This window comes from Mauremys mutica, chromosome 21, assembly GCF_020497125.1.
Source record: "Mauremys mutica isolate MM-2020 ecotype Southern chromosome 21, ASM2049712v1, whole genome shotgun sequence".
Taxonomy (NCBI): Eukaryota; Metazoa; Chordata; order Testudines; family Geoemydidae; genus Mauremys; species Mauremys mutica.
Genome location: NC_059092.1, coordinates 11051565 through 11070581, shown reverse-complemented (window position 1 = coordinate 11070581; position 19017 = coordinate 11051565). Strand labels below are relative to the sequence as shown.

At 47.6% G+C, this 19017-nt stretch overlaps 1 protein-coding gene across 2 annotated transcripts in view; it reads right to left on the bottom strand.

Moving 5' to 3' along the window:
- Positions 1-1004: 1004 nt before the first annotated feature.
- The window catches only part of PEX14 (peroxisomal biogenesis factor 14), a 101199-nt gene continuing 83186 nt past the window's right edge, over positions 1005-19017 (bottom strand). For both annotated transcript variants that reach the window (XM_044996566.1, XM_044996565.1), the window contains 5 exons: positions 15302-15387; positions 12227-12329; positions 10912-11009; positions 5227-5318; positions 1005-2894 (listed from right to left, as the gene is read on the bottom strand). In XM_044996566.1, coding sequence (XP_044852501.1) covers positions 2423-2894; positions 5227-5318; positions 10912-11009; positions 12227-12329; positions 15302-15387 — 851 coding nt within the window. In that variant the 3' untranslated portion in view covers positions 1005-2422. The remainder of the gene's footprint in view (positions 2895-5226; positions 5319-10911; positions 11010-12226; positions 12330-15301; positions 15388-19017) is intronic.

Below are 19017 nucleotides of genomic sequence, written 5' to 3'. Positions count from 1 at the left end.
TTCACTGACTGCTCTTGTCCAGGCACTTTCTATTTTCAAACCCTTCTATGTATATAAAATGTACACGGGCAGGGCAATACTTTTTCATTACATCCCCACGTTCGCCCTGTGTTTCCATTTCACAAAGATTCTTGGCTTGGGGAAAAAGAGAGTGCCATCGCCCAAAGAAAGCCTCTGCTTTTAAACACTCTCTAATTTGCCCTGTTTTAGCTAAATGCAACGTTCAAAGAACGTTAAAGGAGAGAGAGAGGGAGAGGAGGGCGGGGAGAGAGAGAGACTCCTGAGGGAAGATACTCATCCATTTAAGGAATGAGAAATCATCACATTCAACAGCAGGTCTAAATACAGTAATCTGAAGGTCCCTTTCTCTCCCCCTGAGCAGGAAAATGTCACCATGTACCAGACACACAAATACCCAGAAATCAAGTAAATCCCTCGTTTTTAAGAAGGAAGCCAAATACTCCAGTTGAGTGAAGATGGTACTATAGCAGCTATGAGTTGCTATACGCCATGCCTTGCAGCGCCTCCTGTTGGGAGAAGGCGGGGCTAGATAGCCGAGAGATACCACACATCATTCCCTGCAGCACCTCCTACTGGATGACAGGGGGACTGGTGTAGCTGTGTGTTACCTCAGAGGTGATGCATATCCCCTGAAGTGCCTCCTGCTAAGAAGTTTAGACTAGAGTCGTTTCAAGTTATGGCACAGCCAGAGCTACTTATACTGTTCCCTGCAGTAGCTCCTGCTGGGAGAGAAGGGCACTGGAGTAGCTCTCAGTAGCCCCAAGCACAGCTCACCTCCATCATACCTTGTGCTACCCCTTGCTGGGAGAGCTGTGTACTGCAGCAGCTGAACACAAAACCAACCTTAAATGTTTTTTCCAATCATCTTTCAAAAATGTTTTTATAGGGGCTCCATTTCTGGAGCCTGCCCTCCCTTTCACTTCCCTCCCCACTCCTCAGAAAACAAGAGCAGCAGCAGCAGCAGCAATCCTGGCAGCCTGGTGTTAAATAGTGGTAACTCATATTTATTACAATTATATACAATCGTATTTTATATTTGGAATCTATACATGATCACACGGACAAGCACGTTCGCTTGGTGAGGACGACAGTGAGACTCTGATGTTACAGGAATTGCTCTACTAAGAGGCTCTTATGCAGTGAATGAGAATCAGACACCACCATTTTACCAGCTGAGAACACAATGCTGCAAACAAGAGGTTTCAAAATGTGTTGGTTTGTTTTGTTTTTAGCCCCTGTAGGCCAAAGAAGGCTGAGGTGTGGTAGGTGGGGAGGAGGAGGGGTGCGTCTCTGCTCTGGAAGTGCACGCCACACTGCGAGCAGCACCTTGCTTAGGTGGGTATGTGTACTTTGCTCCGACACAAGTCTCAACTGACTGTTCTTGGTGGGCTTTCTCCTCATTTAGGGAGGAAGATGGGCTAAGAACTATTGCAGAGATTCAGAACTAATCAACTGCGCCAGCAGCCAAGACACCTGATCCACTCAGGCTGGGCTGTAAATAGAACAGAAGACATCACATGAGCTCCCCTTCTCTGCATGGGAGAGCAGCAACGAATTGAAGTGGGCGATCCAGGTGAGACTCATACTAACAGAAGGCCTTTCACCTGAGGGTAATTAGTAATGAGGCTGCCTGCTCTCATGTGCCTTACTATGATCATGAGGCATGGGTCTGGCCTCGAGCAAGAGGCTGCAGGGGTGTGGAGGAGAGAGCGGGGGGGGGGGGTAGGAGTACTGTTCTTTGGACCCCACAAGAACTTCAGGGTTTCTCAAAGGCTGGATCGTTTCAGGAACTGGGCCTGGCCCAAGGTACGGAGAAGGGGATGGCTGGACTGGGAGGCAGATCTGACAGGGATCTCAGAGACAGAAACAGCCTGGAGGTGGCCAGTTTGGGGCTGGCACACCATCTGATTTCAGGACTAAAACCTGATGGGACATTTCAGGGGTTGGGCAGAAGTGGTTTCAGACTGAGATGCAGTTAAAGGATTGGGGACGAGAAGGGGCTGGGCAGGCCATCAGATGGAAGATCTCTAGGAAGCAGCGAAGAGCAAAGGGGCCAGCAGGTCCAGGAAGGACGCTGGACACAGGGGGACTGGTTTCTCTAGCTGTGGTGCATGGTCAGGTGAGTGCTCCCAAGCAGCGACCCCCAGCTCAGATTCCTGCGGTGGTGCTGGGTCGGAGAGGGGAAAAGAAGCCACTGCAGTGCTGCATGGCCCTGGGGTGACACAGGACCCGCCTTGCTCACTGGAGGATCATGACGCTACTCGAGATGAATCATGGGCGAATCACGGGGGGGTGCAGGGCAGGGCCGAGGGGAGAGTTCTCTCCACCAAACGAGAGAGGCACCAGGGGGTGGGGGAAGGCTGGACAGATGCAGGGTGGGATGGAAAGAAGCCCATTCACCCTAGTCAATCTCATTTTCATTGCTGGCCCCTTCCGGTCTCCGTAGCTTCTCCACCTGCTCGTTAATCTGCCCGTCCCCTCCTCGTCGGTCCTCGGTCTGGACGTCCAGGCACTCCTCTTCGTCCACATGGCTGACATCATCATCCTCATCGTCCTCTTCCTCCTCCTCCTCCTCATTCCCTTTGTCCTCCCTCTTCTCCTCCTCGCCCTGCACTTCCATTCGCACCTGGCCCTTGACGTCCATCACCACCTCGCCCTCCTCCTCCGTACCCAGCAGGTGGCAGCTGACTGTTGCCCCCTCTGGGCTGTGGTTCTCCTTCACAGGTGACGAGGAGGTGGACTCGTTGCTGACGGGCGAGATGTCACTGCTGCTGTTGTGGTTGGTAGCAACAGGGTTGGAGGGTGAGGAAGGCTTCACCGGGATTTGCCATGATGGAATCTTGGGAGCTGAAGGGGAGGGAGGGAACTGCCTCCTTTGGGGGAGGGAAAGGAGAAAAAGGAGTTTTTATTACAAGCACTGCAAAGGGGAATCATCAGAGAGAAGGGATCAGCCTCCCGGACGCATGACATGCTCAGGGAGTCACAGAAGATGGGACTGGGATCTCAAGTCTCCTCTGTAATAAATGAATAGTAACGAGGCTCCTTCCCCTCTCGTGCCAGGACGTCAAAGCACTTTACAAGCATCCAGGAATTGAGCCCGTGCATGAGAAGGAAATACCATCCCTGTTCAGAGCTGGGCAAACTGAAGCGGTGAGAGTTGGCCAACTTCATAGAGGGAGCTGGGACTAGAGCTTCGGGGTCCTGACTCTAAGTCCCCCACCCAAGCTGTAGCCACTAGAGTGTGCTGCCTCTGGACAGACAGGGAGGTTTCATTGTCCCTCCACAACCATTGCAGCTTGGGGAAGATCACTCCCATCCATGTGAGGAGTCAGGAGCTTCAACCCCAGCCCGTGTCTGAGCCGCAGTGAAACGGCAGCCTGGTTCCCCACCTTCTCCCTCATGCACGTGTGTGCTCACACACGCACTAGCTCACTGAAGTCCAAGCTGCCCTTCCTGGGCCCAGTGTGCATTGTACCCATCTGGGCTAAAGTCTCAGCAATTGTAAAGCTGTTTAGCTCCACTGACTTCCATGGAGTTATACCAATTTAAATCAGCTGAGGAGCTGACCCAACTGTCCCTTGTGGAAGCCCAAGTAACCACATGGGAGAAGAGGGAAGGCGGCGGGGTGTGGGGTGGGGCATGCTCCACCCGGTGCCTTTGGAAACACATCCATCACCCAGAAAGGGACTCACCAGGACCCGATCCTGTATTCCTCATGCAGCCCCAGCTCCCACTGACGAGAGCGGGAATTCAGCATGCATGGGGATATGGGATCAGGCCCTTAAAAAGGAAGTGAGTGTGGGGAAGGGTTCACACGCTCTGTGTATTAAGCTGGCTTGTGCCAAGGATTGCTCCAGAAGAGACCCAGGGAGGCCAGCTGCCTTTCTGCAGCGAGCGTTCAAATGAGGCCAAAGCAACAGATTTAATTTTCTTCGGCAGACCTAAAAACAACTGCACTCACCTCCCTCCCTCTGCCAGTGGCCATGGAGGAGCTCTGCCGTTCTAGCCTCCTTCTCGTCCGAGTGCAAACAAGCTAATGCCTGCATTATTCACCAGGATCATAAATGCTATCAAGAAATTCAATTTGGAGACTTTCTTGGCTCCACTGTTGCTGCCGCCTGCTCACTGCAGGGAGATATGCCTTGTTTTGTTTTTTTTTTAATTTTTATTTTCCAAAAGCACTTAACCACCCGGCTGCATAAAAATAATGAATTTCCCTTAATGACAGCTGTCCCCTCGCCCACCCCAGGGAGTACTATCCCCTTGCTGCCCATCAGCATCAAGGAGCAGGGACCATCCAGGCCAAATACATGAACCCGGGCAGAACCCTCCTCACTGGAAAGGCGAAGGGATAGACAGTCCTGTGAGCTGTGCTGTTCATCTGGCCTGAGACAGAAAGCCATGCCAAAGGGCGGCCAGGCTTGTGAGCTCTGCCCAAACATCTCTGAGTGACACACTTCTCCCCCAACCCCCGCCCTCAGGGAAAGGCTTCAATAGCCAATGCCCTTGCTCCTAAACCGAGGCTAGTGTGACCCAAATGGATGGAGACAAGACCTGTGACTTACGCCATAGAGTGACACAACATGACCACAATTCCCCAGAGCTTTCCCTTGTGATTCCCACTGGAGTGGAGCAGCTCCCTCAGGTGCAGCTTAAAAGAAAATCAACCCCAACCCAATTTCCAGGCCTCTGCACCCATTTAGTGCACCTGCTTACATCCAGCAGCTGTTTGGTCTCATCTTAAATGGGTCTTTGACCCTACCTGTGTCACAGAGCAGTGATGATGGCAGACTTTGTTACATTTGGGCAAACAGACAAGGCCGGGGTGGAAGAACTAAGAGCCAATGACTACAAGAGATGCTTTAGGGGAAGAGGGTGATCTTGTGGTTAATTCAGAGATGTGAGCCCCATTCCTGTCTCTGCCACTCACTCACTATGTGTCAGTCAATCTCTATCCCAAATGGAAACAATAAAAGTTACCTATCTCCCAGGGGCACCGTGAGGTTTAATGCATGTTTGTAAAGTGCTCTGAGACCCTTGGATAGAAGGCAACAGTGAAGTGTAAAGTAATATTATTAAAGAGCATTGACAGAGGAGCAGGGTTAGTTCTAGTTCCTCCCTGTAACGCCCTCCTCCTTCCTGAGGGAATCCCAAGGAGCGTCGCCCCTCCCCGCAGTGCTTTCCCGCTGACGCACCCCTCCATACCGGTTTAGGAGGAGCCCTTTTAATGAGTAGATCTCAGATTTCAATTCATTGATATTCTGTGACTCCAGGATCCAGTTGGTGGAAGTGGTGGCCTAGGACACAAATGGAAGAGGCAATGGTGAGAGAGTGGATTTGGAGATAACTCGGAGCTGTTCTCCCTCCTACCCTCCCTCTCCACCCCCAGAGTCTTCAGCAATGGGCCACTGTGCCTGGGCTCTGGCATTTAAAACCTTTTGATGCTGGGTAGAAGGATTTCCACAATGTGAGCTATGTACCTGAGTGGCTCCCAAAACAGACCAACTGTCCTATCGGCAACCTCCTAGGAAAACTTCTTTGCTCTGATGCTAGGAGGAGTCAAAGATTTCTCTTCCGTTCTTGGGAAGGGTTAACCCACTTCCAACTCACTTTGCGCAGACTAGGATCAATGCACCAAGGCTGGCCTTTGCTAAAGCACCCCAAAGGGAGTTTTCTTCTCTTTTTTTTTTAAAAGGAGAAGCTAGTATTTCCTAGGGTGCTGAACAGAGATCCCGACAGCAAGGTGTCTGTAAGAAAACCGAGGGCAGCCAGCCAGCCACAGAACCAATGCAGAACATCTGAGAAGCAATGATCTAGAGAAGAGGGCATGGGATTTTGAGTAAAAATTTCAAAAGCACATGAGTGAATTAGGATCCTATGTCCCACTGAAAGTTGGTGGGATTTAGGTGATTTGAAATTGTTACCTCGTGTCTATAATGTAGATAGAGTCAGTTCCTTCTCTCTGTACTGACATTGCCCTCAGTCAAGGGAGCAGATTATAATTGGAGTACCTGCATGCTAGAAACTGGACTGAGAGCACGGACTCAGTCTCTCCTAGATCACTGAAAAAAACCCGCCATCAGACTGTACTGCATGGAGTTTCTAGGGGGACTGAGCAATAGATGTTTAAAAGCCCGAAGGACTCTCCTCTAGATCAGAACAATTAGAGCTGTGCCTGAGCTACCAGACTCTATCTCCAGGAAGCAGCTGTACTAGACATTCTCCTCTGGATATTTCAAGGCAAAGAGCCAAATTTGGTGGGGAAAGATGATGAGCAACTTACGGAACTCTGGTACAGCTGCTATCGGCACCACATCAATATTGCAGAGTAATGTCTGTCAGATGGTGGATGGAAACTGGGGCAAGGCCCTGCTTTGGGAAGATTTGCTGCAAATAATAACTTGGCAGTTTTTGTTTTATATATTCATGGGACTAGAAGCAATATCACTGCTTCCCATGACCAGACTGATTTTGCTTTCACATGTAAACGCGACTAAGGGAAGAGCGCTCAGAAAAAGAAATAATCTCCTGCATTGACAGTGAGCCCCTTATCCAATCCCCACAGCGAATACAAAAACGGCCATACTGGGTCAGACCAATGGGCCATCTAGCCCAGTATCCTGTTTTCCAACAGGGGCCAATGTCAGATGCTTCTGAGCAATAAACAGAATGGGGCAATTATCAAGCGATCCATCCCCTGTTGTCCACTCCCATTTTATGGCAGTCAGGGACACGCAGAGCATGTGATTGTGTCCCTGACCATCTTAACTAACAGCCATGAATTTATATCTCCATTAATTTATATAATTCCTTTTTAAACCCAGTTTATACTTTTGGCCTTCACAACATCCTCTGGCAAAGAGTTCTACAGGTTGACTGTGCGATGTGTGAAGAAATACTTCCTTACGTTTGTTTTAAACCTGCTGCCTATTAATTTCATTGGATGAACCCTGATTCTTGTGTTATGTGAAGAGGTAAATAACACTTCCTTATTCACTTTCTCCACACCATTCAAGATTTTATAGACTTCTGTTATACACACCCCCATCGAGTCATTTCTTTTCTATGCTGATCAGTGCCAGTCTTTTTAATCTCTCCTCATATAGAAGCTGTTCTATACCCTTAATCATTTTTGTTGCACATTTTCCAGTTCTAATATATCTTTTTTGAGATGGGGTGACCACAACTGCATGCAGCATTCAAGGTGTGGGCATATCATGGCTTTATTTTGGGAGGGACAGAGGGAGGGATAGCTCAGTGGTTTGAGCATTGGCCTGCTAATTCCAGGGTTGTGAGTTCAATCCTTGAAGGGGCTATTTAGGGATCTGGGGCAAAACTCTGTCTGGGGATTGATCCTGCTTTGAGCAGGGGTTTAGACTAGATGACCTCCTGAGGTCCCTTCCAACCCTGAGATTCTATATAGTGGCATTATGATATTTTGTCTTATCATCTGTTTCCTAATGGTTCCTAACGTTCTGTTAGCTTTATTGACTGATTTGGCACACTGAGCGGATGTTATCAGAGAACTATCCACAATGATGCCAAGATCTCGGTCTTGAGTGGTAACAGCTAATTTAAACCCCATCATTTTGTATGTATAGTTGGGACTGTTTTCCAATATGCATTATACAACGTTGAATTTCTTCTGCCATTTTGTTGCCCAGTCACCCAGTTTTTTTAGATCCCTTTGTAACTTTTTGCAATCAGCTTTGGACTTAACTATCTTGAGTAATTTAGTATCTTCTGCAAACTTTTCCACACCGCTGTTTACTGCTTTTCCCAAATCACTTATGAATATGTTGAATACCACTTGTCCCAGTACAGATCCTTGGGGGACCTGGCTATTATCTCTCTCCACTGTGAAAACTATTTATTCCTACTCTTTGTTTCCTAACTTTTAACCCAGTTACTGATCCATGAGAGGACATTCCCTCTTATCCAATGACTGCTTACTTTGCTTACGAGCCTTTGGTGAGAGACCTTGTCAAAGGCATCACGAAAGTCCAAGGATACTCTATCCACTGGATCACCTTATCCGTATGTTTGTTGGCACCCTTTAATAGATTGGTGAGGCATGATTTCCCTTTATAAATGCCATGTTGACTCTTCCCCAATATACTGCATTCATTTGTGTGTCTGATAATTCTGTTCTTTACTATAGTTTCAACCAATTTGCCTGATACTGAAGTTAGGCTTACTGGCCTGTAATTCCCAGGATTGTCTCTGGAGTGTTTTTTAAAAATCAGTGTTATATTAGCTATTTGACAGTCATCTGGTACAGAGGCTGATTTAAGCAATGGGTTACATGTCATAGTTAGTAGTTCTCCAATTTCATACTTGAGTTCCTTCAAAACTTGTGGGTGAATACCATCAGGTCCTGGAGACTTATTACTGTTCAATTTATCAATTTGTTCCAAAACCTCCTCTATTGACACCTCGATCTGGGACAGTTCCTCAGATTGTCACCTAAAAAGAATGGCACAGGTGTGGGAATCTCCCTCACATCCTTGGCAGTGAAGACTGATGCAAAGAATTCATTTAGCTTCTCCACAATGGCCTTGTCTTTCTTGAGTGCTCCTTTAGCACCTCAATCGTCCAGTTGCCCCACTGATTTTTTGGCAGGCTTTTGAAATACTTTAAAAAATTATTTTTATATCTTTTTGCTAATTGCTCTTCAAATTCTTTTTTGGCCTGAATAACTATACTTGACTTGCCAGAGTTTAGTGACTCCTGCTAGAAGGAGGTTCATATGGAGTAACTGTGAATTCCCCCACAGCCAGCACTATCTACAATGATTTCTGCTGGCAGGAATTGGGAATGGAGTGATTGTGAGCATCCCCCACAGCCAACATTCCCTACAACGATTCCAGCTGGGAGAGACTCAGTCTGTAGTAGCGGTGATATACACAGATGCGTTCCCTTGGGATTCACACACTCAGCCCTCCGACAGCGAGAATCCAGAAGCCACTGTTCTGGCTCTCCAAGACTTTGAAAGCTACATCAGCACATTAACAAGGGAGTGATTTCCACTCACCGGCCTGCACAGGACTCAAATTTCCAAAACACATATGGTGCCAGATGCCTAGGATTTAGAAATAAAATCTGACATCTGGGGCTTTTTAGCTAGTCTCTTTAAAAAACAGTTGTAGAAAATTTAAGGCTTGAGTTTTTATGTAGGTTTTTTAATTACTTAAACCCCCTCTTTTTAATTTTTTACAGCATGCTGGTAGGAGTTGAAACGCAGATATAAAAACTTACATTACAGCTGAGAAAACACAGCTTTTACTCTTTGGTTTGTGGGGCTGCCCAAGTCTTTCTTTGTTCATATGAGCTTGAGATACCATAACAGCATGTGCTACCATCTCAGCGCAGAAAAGGGAAGAGAGGGAGAACTTTTTAAAGACTCTCTAAACCACCAACACTCCTATGCCCTTTCCCCTTCTGAAAGCCCAACATGTGGTCTTAATCTTAACACTTACAACCTGAAAACAGTTTTCCAATTTCCGGACTGGCTCCAGGCTATTGATGGGCCACAGTTCCCAAGGAAAACTGGAGTGGATAGATGTGACCATAAACTGACTTTCATGGCTGGGTTTACAGTTGATTCCTACTGAGCGGTATACTCACTGCACAGCCAGAGGTGGCCCACTGGTTACACACTATCAAAGGGTTTACAAGAGACTGGGGCCTGGGCAAGAAGGACTGTAACTGCTGTAGATGGAGGACTGCTCTACAAACACCTAACTGTTTCAGGGATCTCGCTATACAGAGGGCTAAAGCTCCCATTCTGCAGAGGTTGACGACAGTCAAAGGAGGGACTGACTGATCACAGGCTTCAATAACAGGAGAAAGACTTTCACCTCTAGGTCACTGGTTCAAATCCAGCCCAATTCAGGAATGACTGACATCTGGTGACTGCCGGGAGGCCAAGGACAATGAAAAGCGCTGTTGCTGACACAATGCGAACTGATTTGGGTGGGTCTCAGCCCAATTCCCAAACTCACCAGTATCCACAGGGCAAAACCGCCAGCCATTATTGGCAGTAACTGGTCTCCTTGTTGGCAGTCTCCGCACAAGCACCAAGGACTGCATGAGCCAGGGAGACTGCACTCCATTCTCAGCCTGAGAGATGGCCCCTCTTGTTCGGAGCTCGCATTGCTCCTGTGCTTGGATTGTTCTGTCCTTGCCCTCCCCACTGAGAGTCCCAACAAGGCTGCCAATTAGTGCCAAATGTGGTAGTGGCGCCATCTATTGTACTGAGAACATCAAAACCATTCACGCAGGCCACCTAACAGCCATCCGACGGTGGTAACCTTTAGTCGCTACCTGGCCTGGAGTGGAACCAGCAACTTAAATGCAAAAGAGTCCACAGCGTATTTCCATTCCCCTGAGTCATATAATCCAACAGATCTGTGTTTGACTATGTTGGACTGATTTGCACTGAGATACCGTGGTGATGGGCACAGAATACATACACTGGTTAACAGACATGTAGACAGACAAGGTGAAAATACACACAAAACATCTACCTCTGCCCTTTTCCTCCTTCAGTCCATGGGTTGGCAGGAGGGCCAATCCTGCTCCCTATTGCTCCAACTGGGTATACAATGAGCTCTCCTACAAGGGACACTAGTTGCACAGCTGAGATCAATTAAGGAGATTGTGGACATGAAAGATGCAAATGACATCATGGAACAAAGCCCTCTCAGAAGCCATATATGTGTAGCCTGTGGCACTCAGTCATTGCTCTATACTAACACCCTTGAAAGACAAGGCTGCATAGAGAAACTGGCCAGATAGGATGAAGTTATGGGCTAGGGAAGCCATGTACCCTAAAAAGGGCATGAGAATTTCTGAAGGGTGGCCTAGCAAAGAGATGGAGGTGAGTACCTTGGCGGCAGCCAGCTCTTGGGTGAGCTCCTGGATTTTCTGCTGTTGCTGCATCAGCAGTTCCTGGACGGAGGCTAAAGTCTTCTGCAACTGAGTCACTGTGGGATGAAAAAGCAGGAGAGTTTCTGTTAAACTGAGACATACATACACACACACACACACGTGTCCTTCCTGCTGTCTAGCTACAAGATGCCTCTATTCCTGCTATATCTAATTTATCTACAGACGCCCGCTCGCTCTAATCCATATAAATTATCTGCACTCTGGGTAATCTACCTGCACTGCATCTAACCTCCAGTATTTCTAGTTTATCTTTCCATTGTATAGATGTCTATAGCCCACAGTATATCCGTCCAAAACCTCTCCCTTCTAATTATATCAGTTTATGATTTGTACATCTCTCTGAATTTATACGTTTGTATCATTTATCTACCTCAGGCCTCACACAGGCACATGATATTTGGGGTTTATCTCTAGTCTGGAAATAGACAGGTGCCTGGATCAATCCCAGGATGTAGTGAGAAAAGAAGGCAAGCCTCTTTTATCACTTCCTCCACCAGCAGGTCCAGTTAATATCCTCCCACCATCAGACCATCTGCTCTTCCACCCCACGATGGCAGTAACAAACCTGCCAGGCTCTCTCTTCTCCCAGCAGCTGGACACACATTTAGCACCCTCTCCTCTCCCCACTGGAAAACTTCTACTGGAACAGGAACTTGTGTCTGGATGGAGGGGAACTGCCTACAGTTTTGGTGGTTTTATCTGGAGTTTCCATCCAGTAAACAAGTTGATAAAAAAAAAAAAACTTTATTGGCGTGACAGGTAACAGCTAATCTGGGCCATCATTAGGGCACTGGGTAATGAACAGGCGCCCTATGGAGTCAATAACAGAGAAGGTGGCTGGTGTCAGTGGAGGCACAGTAATTACAGACTCTCTTGACCCTGCTTTGGATTCTTAGAGGCAACGGGGGGAGAAACTACCAAAAAAAAAGCCCCTGAAAACCTCAGAGAAGCAGAAATTAAAAATGAACTTTACAGCCCTCCGAAAGGCTGTCATTTTATTCCCCTTATTAATATTCTGAGGTTGGGAGCCTTTCCGTAAAAACATAATTAATTGAGGCCGCGCCGACAGTAAACAAGCAATTTCAAATTAAACCGAAATGACGGCAGCTTCATTTGCAAATGTGAACAGATTCTCAGAGCAGATAAATGAAGTCACCACATAAAGTGGAGATGGAGGGGGGGCGCCTGGGTAGATGGAGGATGCAGGGAGAAGGGCTTTGAGGGGCGAATTGATGGAGTCATTAATCTTTACCTGTCTGTGTCACGCTGCCACTCATCTCGGAAATGTTCGCCTCAATCCTCTGAAGTTGTTTTCTGTCTTCTTTGCCTCCCATGATGAGAGGGAGCAGGTATTTCTGCACAGAGCAGGGAGACGTTGTTAAGAGATGGGAATATGCAAGGGGTTCCTTCTAACCCGCCCCAAGCACCTCACAGCTTACCAGACATCTCTACCCCCATCCCACAAACTACCATGATCACAGATGGTGAGGAGAGGGGTCCCCTGGAAGAAGGCATTCACATAAGTCACAAGAAAACAGGATGGTAGGAGTTTTGTGATCTTTTTTCCTGAGGCACTGAGGGAAGGTCCTTGGCTGTATTTAGGAAAATTCTCAGCCTACAGCCGCTTCCCTACCTACATCCAGAAGGATTTCAATGCCACTGCACTCACCTCTCATGTGACTCCAGATGTACCCACAAGGCAGGAGATGCAGAGCAGAGAGAAGAGGGGAGAACAGATATGCAGGGTCCAGGGGGCATAAGAGTAGAGGGAAGGGGCAATGACAGAGAGTATAGAGACGGGGAGGCAGGATAGTGGAGGTAAAGAGCAGAGATCTGGGGAAATGGGAATGAGAGAGCAGAGGAGATGGAGCAAAGGTAGAGGGGATCTGAGATAACAAGAATGGAGGCAGAAAGCCATGAAGGCAGGGGCAAGGGAGGTGCTGATACAGAGGTGTCAGGATGCTAGAGGAGTGGTGGCAGCTCACTGACAGCATACACCGTAGCAATGAAATCAAACTCAGCCTCCCCTTGTAAGGGATGGACTTGATCTAATATGTTTGTAGCCATCCCTAATTACTGCAACCGCTCCTGGGGCATAGCACACTTGAACTGAGTGTGGAGTGTAACAAGAGCACATTCAGACATTGCATGATTGGGGCAAGAGGGATAAAGGAGAGAGGAGGCTAGCCAGGATGCAGAAACAGCCTCAATTACAAGGGAACAGCTTGTCTAACTGCTCCCTTGTATCCCGGCTTTTGGTGTACATGCTTCCAGAGAGACATATTCAAAGGTCTGAGAAAGGCCAGAGGGGTGTGGGATAGCAACATCCTCCTCTTGAACTCAGTGCTGTTGGTTATATAGAGATGAAGCTGTCTCCACAGATAGCTCTCATACGCACACACAGTCACTCCACTTTCTTCCATCCACTATTCTGAGAAGCAAGCTGCTTCTGATATCAGAGGGGGAGCCGTGTTAGTCTGGATCTGTAAAAGCAGCAAAGAGTCTTGTGGCACCTTATAGACTAACAGATGTTCTGGAGCATGAGCTTTCGTGGATGCATGCATGCATCCGACGAAGTGGATGCATGCATGCATCCGACGAAGTGGGTATTCACCTACGAAAGCTCATGCTCCAGAACGTCTGTTAGTCTATAAGGTGCCACAGGACTCTTTGCTGCTGCTTCTGATGACTCCCATAGAAATCATAAAGTGCAACGAACAAAAGGTTCTGTTCTGAACTTCCTGGAACACTCATACCTATGGCTTGGCAGGGTGTCTTTATTTTTCAGATAAGGCCCGCTAGCACAAGCACAAAAATCGAATCATCGGACAAAGGAATTTATGCACCAGTTGCACTTGCGGAGCTGACCCAAGGTATCTTTGGCTCCCATAAGGGAACAGGGTCCTCTGCTGGATAACCAAGGTGTCTTGTATGTCTGGATTGGGGTCAGCAAACTTCGGCATGTGGCCTGCCAGCGGATTACCCTGATGGGCCGCGTGCCGAAGGTTGCCGACCTCTGGTCTGGATGGAGAGGTGGAGAGGGGATCTGCACACAAAGAGAATGGCAGTCTATTGTTACCACCACTGAGACTGTGTCAGAAATTTTAAATAAAAAAATTGACATTTGTGGTAGTTGTCATTTTACAATAGCAATAAGGCCCTCCAGGCCAGCCTTTATGAATTCAATAAGGACCAGTAGCTCCTTCCTCAGCGCCACTCTGGGCATTTATCAACCCACACACACACCAGCCTTTACAGTACAGAATGGACCAGGAAGGCCAGCATCATTGCTCAACATAAAGAGTCAGGAGCAAGGGGACAATCTGAACAGCCATCTAACGAGCTACCTCGTGCAATCCTGGACATACTCCCCACACTGACCTTCCCCAGGCCAAGGTAATTAATAAAAGGAAAACATAAAAAGGATCAAGGGTGTTTAAAAAAAAACTTTTAGCTTTAAACATGGGCCTTGCCAAGCACATCAATTTGCCCAATTTTTTTTTTTAATCTTTAATAAGCCAATTGTTACTTTCCATCTCATTCCAACCTCCCAAATCACACACAGGCTTTACAAGTGAAACATAATGTACCAGAGTGAGTGGCTGCTGCACTCCACTATTGCTGGAGTCACTTAGCCTTTGCCCCACGCTTTGCTATATAACCAATGTGTTGGGTTCTCTCTCAACAGCCTCTATCATGTTACTCCATACTGAATTGGGGAACAGGTCTTTAGTGACAGAGAATGAGAATATGTCAGGCCAGACAAATGCAGGGTGGGTGTGTATGTCTACACACTTGCTATACACATCCACTGGGAAGCTGACAGAGCTGGAGTTAAAAACCTTCCCTTCAACCTCCTGACCAGCCAAAGGAGATGCGTCTCTAGTTCATGGAGGCAAGGTGATCTAGTGGTTAGAGCAATGGACTGGACTCGAGATACCTGGGTTCTATTCCTGGTTCTGCCACTGGCCTGCTGGGTGACCTTGGGCAAGTCACTTCATCTCCCTATGCCAGTTTCCCGATTTGTAAAAAATGGGGATAATGATACTGACCTCATTTGTAAAGCACTTTGAGATCTGCTGATGCTAAGCAGTAGATAAGCACTAGGTATGATTATTATTTGTCTAAGAGACCTGCTCACCACTTGCTGCATTTCCACGTCAGACTGTCCACACAGCTCCACACATACACCCAAAGGAGAACTGATAAGAGCAGTGGCTCCAAGGATTTCATCACAACCAAGAGCCAGCATGGGACATGGGCAGCATTACCATGGTTGTTCTGGAGCACCGAGGTACCTTAGGGGAGTAGGGAGAGCACCGCTTACCTTGTAGAGCTGGTGGAAGCCAAAGGCAATCCCTGCCATAATGATCGCCAAAGCACCATAGTCTCGCCATCTGGAGCCCGGGGGACCTAATAGCCAAAAGCAAGAGAGAGGCATGGTCAGAACTTGCACGCGGCGAGGCCTTTGGGGATTTGCATGCATCTCACCCAAACACCTAATTCAGGCAAAGGTGGGCAGGGTGGTGTCAACTCCTGTTTCCTAAAGCTTAACAGGGACTTCAGGGTAACTCCAGAGAGAGTGAGGAGGGGATCAAAATCACACCGGCAATTAAGAGTCACATCAGCTTCCTGCTCTTTTCTTGGAGAGGACTCTCAAATCTCTGCTGCATTGACCCTGGCAAGTGTTTGCACTTAGTATTAGCTTAGTCTACCCCATAAGAGCAAGCTGTGAGCACTTTCACAGATCACTGTTTCTGAAACTGGGGAAGGAGAAGAAATCTCAGGAAGTGGAGGAGGGGTAGAGAAAGGAGCAATGTTCTCTAGAAGTGGGGGGAACTCCTGAATGCGGGGGAGGGGCTGAGTGGGTTTACAAGGAGGACTAGCTAGAAGTGTTGTGTGTCAGTCTTTATGGACGGCTTCCTTAGAATACAGGCACTAATGGGGATTCCATGGCTTTCTTGGCTGAATTAAGAGCAAGGGCCAAGACATGCCAGAGGTAGGAGAGCCGGAATATGCACTAAGACAACTAGAGAGGGTGGGAAGAGGAGTGAGAGATACTTAACACATAGTTTTGCACAGGAGCATAAAGCATCAAAGCAAAGCAAAGATTCAGTCTGCTCCTCTCCTGCAAGTAGAATCAGGAGACACCTGTAGTTCTCCACCAGCTTCACCCTTTCACCTTCCCCTTGCAGGCTCCCATAACACTCTTGCTAAGAATCTTGTACTGCCCCTGGTTTTCATGAATAATAAAGAGGATGCAGTGATCTTTCCTAAAGTTTGGTCGCAGGATGCGGCCAGTCACCAAAGAGGCGAAGGCTGGCAGGCAGCCTCTAACCAGACAGATCCAAATTTTCACGTAACCTACTAGCGTTTAGGAAACGTAGTCTCCCCTCCAAACTGGGAGAGAGAGGATTAATTGGTGGAGATAACTGGAAACCTGCCTCTCTTCTATCTCGCTTGCTCAGTGCTAGAGCCCTACCAAACTCATGGTCCATTTTGTTCAATTTCACGGCCACAGGATTTTAAAAATCATGAATTTCATGATTTCAGGTATTTAAATCTGAAATTTCACGATGTTGTAATTGTAGGGGTCCTGACCCAAAAAGGAGTTGGGGGGGAGGTCACAAGGTTATTGTAGGGGGAGTTGCGGTACTGCTACCCTTACTTCTGCGCTGCTGGTGGCACTGCCTTCAGAGCTGGGCAGCTAGAGAGTGGTGTCCGCTGGCCGGGAGCCCAGCGCTGAAGGCAGAGCCGCCACCAGCAGCTGCACAGAAGTAAGGCTGGCATGATATGGTATTGCCACCCTTACTTCTAGGCTGCTGACTGCAGAACTTGGCCCTCAGTCAGCAGTCTCCACTCTCCAGCTGCCCAGATCTGAAGGCAGCAGCTCAGAAGTAAAGGGTGGCATGGTATGGTATTGCTACCCTTATTTCTGCACTGCTGCAGGTGAGGCGTTGCCTTCAGAGCTGGGCGCCAGCCAACTGCTCCCACTCTCCGGCCACGCAGCTCTGAAGACAGCGCAGAAGTAAAGGTGGCAATACTGCAACCCCCCCTAAAATAACCTTGGACTCCCCTGCCACTCCCTTTGGGGTCAGGACCCCCAATTTGGGAAATGCTGGTCTCCCCCATGAAATCTGTATAGTATAGGGTAAAAGCACACAAAGGACCAAATTTCATTGCGGGGGGGAGAGAAGACCAGATTTCACAGTCCGTGATGTGTTTTTCTTGGTCGTGAATTTGGTAGGGCCCTACTCATTGTCCATGGAGATTTCCTGCTGCTTACCCCTTCTTGCAGGTGTCTCATTGCAGGAATTCTTCTGAACCCCAGCCCCCCAGGTTCTACAGATAGAAAATGTGCCCATTAAGGAGGCATCATGGGAACCTGCTACCTTACGACATGGTTCCCACCATATCCACCAAGTGGAAATCTGAATGAATCAGAACAAAGCCTGTGCCACCTGAACTGGTAGAATGGATGAACAACAGTAGTTTGCAGAGCTAAATGAGTGGGGAACCAACAATTTCTGTGAGCGCAGCACCTGCAGCTTTAGCATTTGAGAATCTCTTATTTATCCATTTTAATGTCTCTAGAACTCTGCTCAAGATACGACACCCAGTTCTTAATAACACAACTTTTCTAATCCCATTTCTCATCCTAAATCTCATCTCATCACAACTAGGGCTGGAATCAGACAAAAGGAAATCTAGTGTCACTCTTGGGGATCAGTGGCTCTGTTTGGATTTGAACCCTGGATCTCCTTGGATTTCCAGTTCTTTGCACTGAACCCCAAACTAAAAACATCCTTCCATGACAAAGTAACTCAATCGATGGTGAGCTCCCAACCATACAGGGTTAATTAATCCCAGAGGTGCTATGGGTCCCAAATGTGCCCTGTGCATGGACTGTCAGGCCTCCCTTAGTTGTCCCCACCTACCTCCCAGCTGCTCTGACCTCCGGTGGAATTAAGAGACACCTGTAGGTCCCTGTCAGCTTTGCCCTTTCACCTCTCTCATCTCTCCCTGTGTTCCTGTAATGCTCGTGCTAAGAACATTTTATTGCCCCCTGGTTTTCATTATTAATGAAAAGGGACCAGAATGATCTTTCCTAAAGTTCAGAGAGTCTATAAAGACAAGAAGCTGAAATGCCATTTTACTCGTTTTAGAGATGTGTGAAACAATTCCGTCTTGTGGCAAAAAAAAAAAAAAAGGAGAGAGAGAGAAAGAAACTAAACTGGAGAGGGACACAGGGAGGACTCTACATCGACCATGTGATATTACAAAGAGGGGAAGGCCACACGGAATCAGAATTGTGCTTAAGATCCCCTCTCAGGCTCTCTCTCTACTAATTGTTATCTAAGCACAGGACTGAGACTTGGAACTCCTGAGTTCTCCTACTCTGACTTCCTTCTACATTCTTGGGGACTTGCCAACTGCCTTGACTTAACCTCTGTGCCTCAGTTTCCCCATCTGTAAAATAGGAATAGTAAGACTTATGCTGTGAGGGTCAATGAGTTAATGTGAAGGAAGTGAAAAACACTAAGTCCTTCAAACCCTAATATTCAGTCAGAAACTGAGTAGTGCTTCCCTCATTCATCACTGGAGATACTAGGCTTCCATCTGTCCCTCACCACTCAAGGTTTCCATAGGCCAATATTGCATTACACCGAGACACACAGTTGTGGTTCTCTAGCTTCTATTCTGAACTAGTCATGGGGAAAGGAGAAAAATAACACTTGCCACTTCCATTAAGTGTTCTATCAGAGGGTCTCAAATGTTAATGAATCTTCACAAGCCCCGGTGAGGCACGGAAGGGATGTTGCTCCCTTTTACAGATGGGGAAGCTGAGGCACAGAACGTTTAAGTGATCTTTTAAGGTAGCTCATTTGCTACAGGCAGCTTCATCTACTGGACGGTGATAGCTTGATAGGTATTTGCCCAAGGTCACACAGGAAGTCTGTATAAAATCTGCATGAATGGAGTCATGGCGAGGGACGTAGACAATCCCTGGGTGATAAGCAAACAGCTTTGCGCATCTATCTC